This window comes from Opisthorchis viverrini (assembly GCF_000715545.1).
Source record: "Opisthorchis viverrini unplaced genomic scaffold opera_v5_161, whole genome shotgun sequence".
In the NCBI taxonomy this organism is placed as follows: Eukaryota; Metazoa; Platyhelminthes; class Trematoda; order Opisthorchiida; family Opisthorchiidae; genus Opisthorchis; species Opisthorchis viverrini.
This window is the reverse complement of record NW_008751815.1, coordinates 94,457-99,306: the sequence shown is the minus strand read 5'-3', so window position 1 is coordinate 99,306 and position 4,850 is coordinate 94,457. Positions and strand designations below refer to the sequence as shown.

General features: G+C 46.3%; 1 protein-coding gene across 1 annotated transcript in view; it reads right to left on the bottom strand.

The window, feature by feature from the left end:
• Window positions 1-269: 269 nt before the first annotated feature.
• The window catches only part of T265_07096 (hypothetical protein), a gene marked incomplete at both ends in the record, with an annotated part of 61,995 nt that continues 57,414 nt past the window's right edge, over window positions 270-4,850 (bottom strand). Inside the window, 2 exons of the mRNA XM_009172539.1 lie at window positions 270-642; window positions 3,926-4,047. Coding sequence (XP_009170803.1) covers window positions 490-642; window positions 3,926-4,047 — 275 coding nt within the window. The remainder of the gene's footprint in view (window positions 643-3,925; window positions 4,048-4,850) is intronic.

The following is a 4,850-nucleotide window of genomic DNA, read 5'->3' as shown; positions in this document are numbered from 1 at the left end:
ATTTATTTTACTTCGTGCTCAAACATCACATTGGAAGGATGTGCAAATGAGGCATATTCGCAAATCCAGCTGGTCCCAGGGGGTAGAGGGTAACTATTCTTCACCATTGAGAAGAGTTTGAAAGCACGGTTTTGCCCTTTCTAGGGATCATCAGGTGGATATAGTACTCGAATTCCCAAGAATTTCACCTCGATTCTGAACACCAACTTGAACTTAAATCAAGATGGTGTTAACAAGAAAGTCACACATTCACAGAAGAAGAACAACGTGCTTGTTGTGCGTTTATTTGGGAGGAAGATCGAGCGGGATCTCGCGTGTTTTTATACAGCTCTGGGAGGAAAGAACGAGGTGCATGGAAGCAGCAAAAAATGCCAGAAAAAAGGGCAATCAGGCCATAGATCAAATGCTTCAAACTGACTCAGAGTGACTGGAGTGCTTTATCACATTCCTGGACAAACAACTGGAAAGACGAAATAAAGTGAGCCATTATCAATTCAAGAGAAAGGCTTCCAGTTCCATAGGTTCCACAGCTACCAAGCTGCGCCAGTTCAGTACTTCGTCGGGCTCGGGAATCATTGTGAGTCGACGCAGTTTGGCCGCCTGGGACAACTTAAGCGGGGCGAAAATGGTTTTGATATTGAGCTGAATGGAGAAAATCAAAAGGATGGAGGGCGCGTGAGAAGTACTCGGCAAAAACACTAAGCTATTGAAGGAAGTTAAGGCAAGGAACAAGAATCGAGAGGGATCATGGAGTGGATTCGCCAATTCTGCGACAGTTAGAATTGATTCCGTTACACTACTGTTTAGACCAAGTAGTATCTCTTGGATAGGCACATCCTGACTGACTAGTCCCCTTGAATGAAAGATCATGAATGGTCTGTGAGTGATGAAACAGCTAAGAGGATGGATGCGACTAACGTTTTCAGCAATCTTCTGTCTGGCAAAAGGTCTGGTAGAGAACTAGAGAACCCATTGCAAAACTGGCCCAAAAAACTTGTCGGACTACTACACTACTTATGGGGTTGATGGCCATCTTATCAAGATCACGGGTTAATCGAAATTCAATCACGTGCCCAAAGAGAATAGTGTTGTATCCAAAAGATATACTGCAATATCTCCAATGTGAGGTGGCTGTTGTGCGGCACATTTAGTTGAGGAATAACATAAAAGATGGACTTGGTTGAGTATTTTTCACACACACACACACCTCAATCTCCAATTGTGTACAACCTGACGCTCAAGCAGATAGTGGCACCTCGGGGACCACGACCGTCTGATGAACCCCATGAGAAGCGAAACTGGTAGTGGGCGTCGGAAGAATTTCGGCAGCCTAATCAGTAGTACATCATGTCAAGAAGAACCCATGCGATTCTACTAGAGAAATTGACCGGTGCTGAATGTCGGTCGGAAGCTCTTGTTTACCACGGCGGGTGATTAAGACATACGACTGACGTGTTACGAGGGGAAGTGGATCCAGTTTGAATCTGATTTCAGGAGTTGCCCTGCTGAGTTACGGCACTTTTGTTGAGTATTCATCTTGGGTGTTGTTCATCGATTCCGCTGGTCTGTGGTTTAGCGGGCTTCCGGACAGTTGTGTTGGGAGATACGGCAGGGAGTAAATGGATTTTGATCGGTTTAGGATTTGTACTCCAGAACTAATCTAATTCTTGATGGAATACTACGCACAGGTTTGCTCATATCCAATTCTGTTGAGAACTCGTTCTCAATGACAACCGAACGTGACAACCCGGTTGACCTCCACATGTTTGTTAGCTCTGCGTCTCATGCATGCCGTTCCAGTGCCCAGTCAGATGTCAATCTGTCAGGACGCACCCAGACATGGACAAAGTACATGTGCAGAGAGTGACGCATCCCCAAGATCACCATCGGTACGTCACGTGCAGAAAGCAGGTGCGTTGGCGGAGCTCACCAAACATGGCTTAGAAACATACGACCAGCGTAGTGGGCCTGAAAGTGTTCACGACCGGAACACCCCCATTGGCTGTACGGGGCGAACAAGTGAACGACCATATTTGGCCAAGTAGTCATCCTATATATTTATTTTGTCCCGATAATACAGCCGTGTCCCCAGTACTCTGTCTTCTCCCTATCGCGTAGTCTGGCAGGCTCACTGCAGGCGTAACCAATGGACGGCCACCCACGATACAACACAATCTGCGCTCCTTGCGTTCCCCACTTTGGCGCCGTTTGTGTTCACCGATTCTGGTGTACAGTTCCCTAGCTGTTGTCCCATTTTAACACCCGTACGGTTATTACACTTTATTTTGCATGCACAGTCTTCAGTCGTATCTATGCAGAGCCGATAGTCCTCAGCTTATAGTGCCATCCGGTCAACATATTCCACACACACACACACACTGTCCTTAATCGACTGACCACTTTCAAAAGTAAACAGTCTTAAGGTGGGCCGATGAATAGCTTAGGAGTACATCACTGGTAGTTGGCTTGTGTGAACAGTAAGTTTTCAACTTAACCATACTCTTGTGTGTCACATGGTCCGGAAAGTCTAATGTATCCGGAGTGAAATCAAGCTACGTGTTGAAATGAATTGGGGGGAGTTGCATGCGTTCTTGTTGCGTTTGCAGGTAACAGCCACTTTGATACTCCCAGAGCGTCCGCCTCGGGAACTTTTGTACACATCGAGTTGATATCAGAAATCACATGAACTCTATCAAGTTTCGATGCAAGTTTGATGGCCTGATGGTAAGTAGATCCTCGGTAGAAAACTGGCACGCCCGCGTGATGGTCAACCCATGACATTCAATGTAGGTCTGGTGGAGACGCGCGGTTGTGAACTTCTGGTACCCCGAAAAATCGTGGCTGGGTAGCTTTTAGAGTACAATCGGTGCCACTCGTCTCAAGTGATCTCGCAGTCGCCTGAAATCGATAGGACCGATCGTCTGGGTGTTGTTTGAACCCTCGCAGACAGTCATGATGTTGGTGTCCTTACCTTTAGCTAAACTATCTTGATTTAAATCGGAACACAGGACATAAAATCATATAGCTACGGAGTTCAGTAGTCCATCGTTCGCCAGAATCAAAAATCAAACTAATACACATATTTGCACACCAATTTGGTCTTCACGGAAGACTCAAAATGTATTGTGATATCTCGAATATCATAGCAACCGCGAAATGAGGCAGTCTGTTGCAGCATATACAGTTGAAGCGGACCATTATAGACGGGATATTCAGTTACACTCAGTTGAGTCGCTTAACGAAACCAAATTCGTATGCAAATGAGTGTACTAGTCAAATTTCGAGAAATTCGGGTTCAACTAGAGCATCAGATTGACAGAAACTCGGGAACTGGGCCTATCTGACGAGCCCCACAGTAGCTGAGATCGGTCGTGGCTGTCGAGTAGTTTTCAGCGACCTTATGAGTAGCGTGTCACGTCCTTACAAGTGCATGTGTGATTATAGATAACGTAGTGTACTGCAGAACGGAATCATGACTGAATGCTTGACAAACTGACGAGCAGTCCATTAAGTGAGGTTCCCTGAGCCAATAAAGAACTCCATTTAATAAGTACGGTCCCGGAGATTGACGGTTATCAACTAGTATCACTTGCGCACCAAGCCTGCGTACTACCACCTCACCGACTCGTACTCCTATAGGCACACCACCTCTGTCGGTAAAATGAACGCCCATAAAGGATCTTCTCTGTGCACAGCAGCTATCTAGAACGTCAACCGAACTCCGCATTTCAGAACTCCATCATCTCCGAAAGTGCAGAGACGAATGCTAAGTGGAGGCGTGTGGGATACGAAACTTCCTATGATGGCCATCAGCTGATCATTTAGTTTATCCGGCCGGAATCGCACTCCGGCTACAGGAGTAAAACAGCGAATGAGGTACAAAACAAAAGAAAATAATGAGGAACAAGTGGAACAGCGAACTCACTTCCGATGAGCCCCTTTCACAAAAATCTACCACGGCCTGGTCAGCGGTGTGGGACGACTTCACGAATGGTGCTAATCGATGCAATATGAGACCGATTTGTGCGCCTTTCGTGTTGGTTATTGCTGTCAATGGGGATGAAACACAGAGAAGTGGTGAGCTAGATAAGAAACTCTTTTCGTTCCGGCTGAACAAAACATCTGATGACAGTCTGTAAAAAAATAAGGGTGATGTATAGACGAGGATCGATCGGACGGTCCACTTTCATCCAGTTAAATCAATGTATCTGCTAAATTTGCAGCCTCATGGAAACGAGTCAAGTAGGTTTGGCACTTAACAGCAGTTTATGTGGGGGCAGAACCGATTGCAGGGTCACTGCGTTTCACGAAAACCATTGGTCATGACTAAGGAAAGGCGGATATGTAGAACAAAAAACAGAAAGTGTAAGGAAATGTCTCCTGTAATTCAAGTTATTATAATATCACTGCTGTAAACAAGGAGAGACAGATGCGGAGAACCGCCTAAAAATCTTACTATAGGTTCTTTGGACTCCGAGATCCGTCACGAAGAGAGTGGACCTTAAGATGGTGTGACGATCAGCGATACAATGAGCTATACTGGGGAGTGACCGCGCGACACTCACAGAGTCTCTCATACCAGGTTGGTCAGTGGTTAGAGGTGTGACGAACACAGTCTCCTGGCCCTCCAGGTTGGGAGTTGGAACATGTATGGCGACTTGTTCCGTACAAAAAGTAATGCATTTGCATTTCCCCGCCAAACACCGCTGCCTTGCGGTTGGGCTTTTGAGCCAAAGGCTTTGGTTGAGGACCCTAATCGTCCTCCTGTCTAGGTGTGGGCGCCCTGGCAGTATCCCAGCCCTCGTACAACCATGACCTACACAACTAACAATACTCTCATGCCACATCGG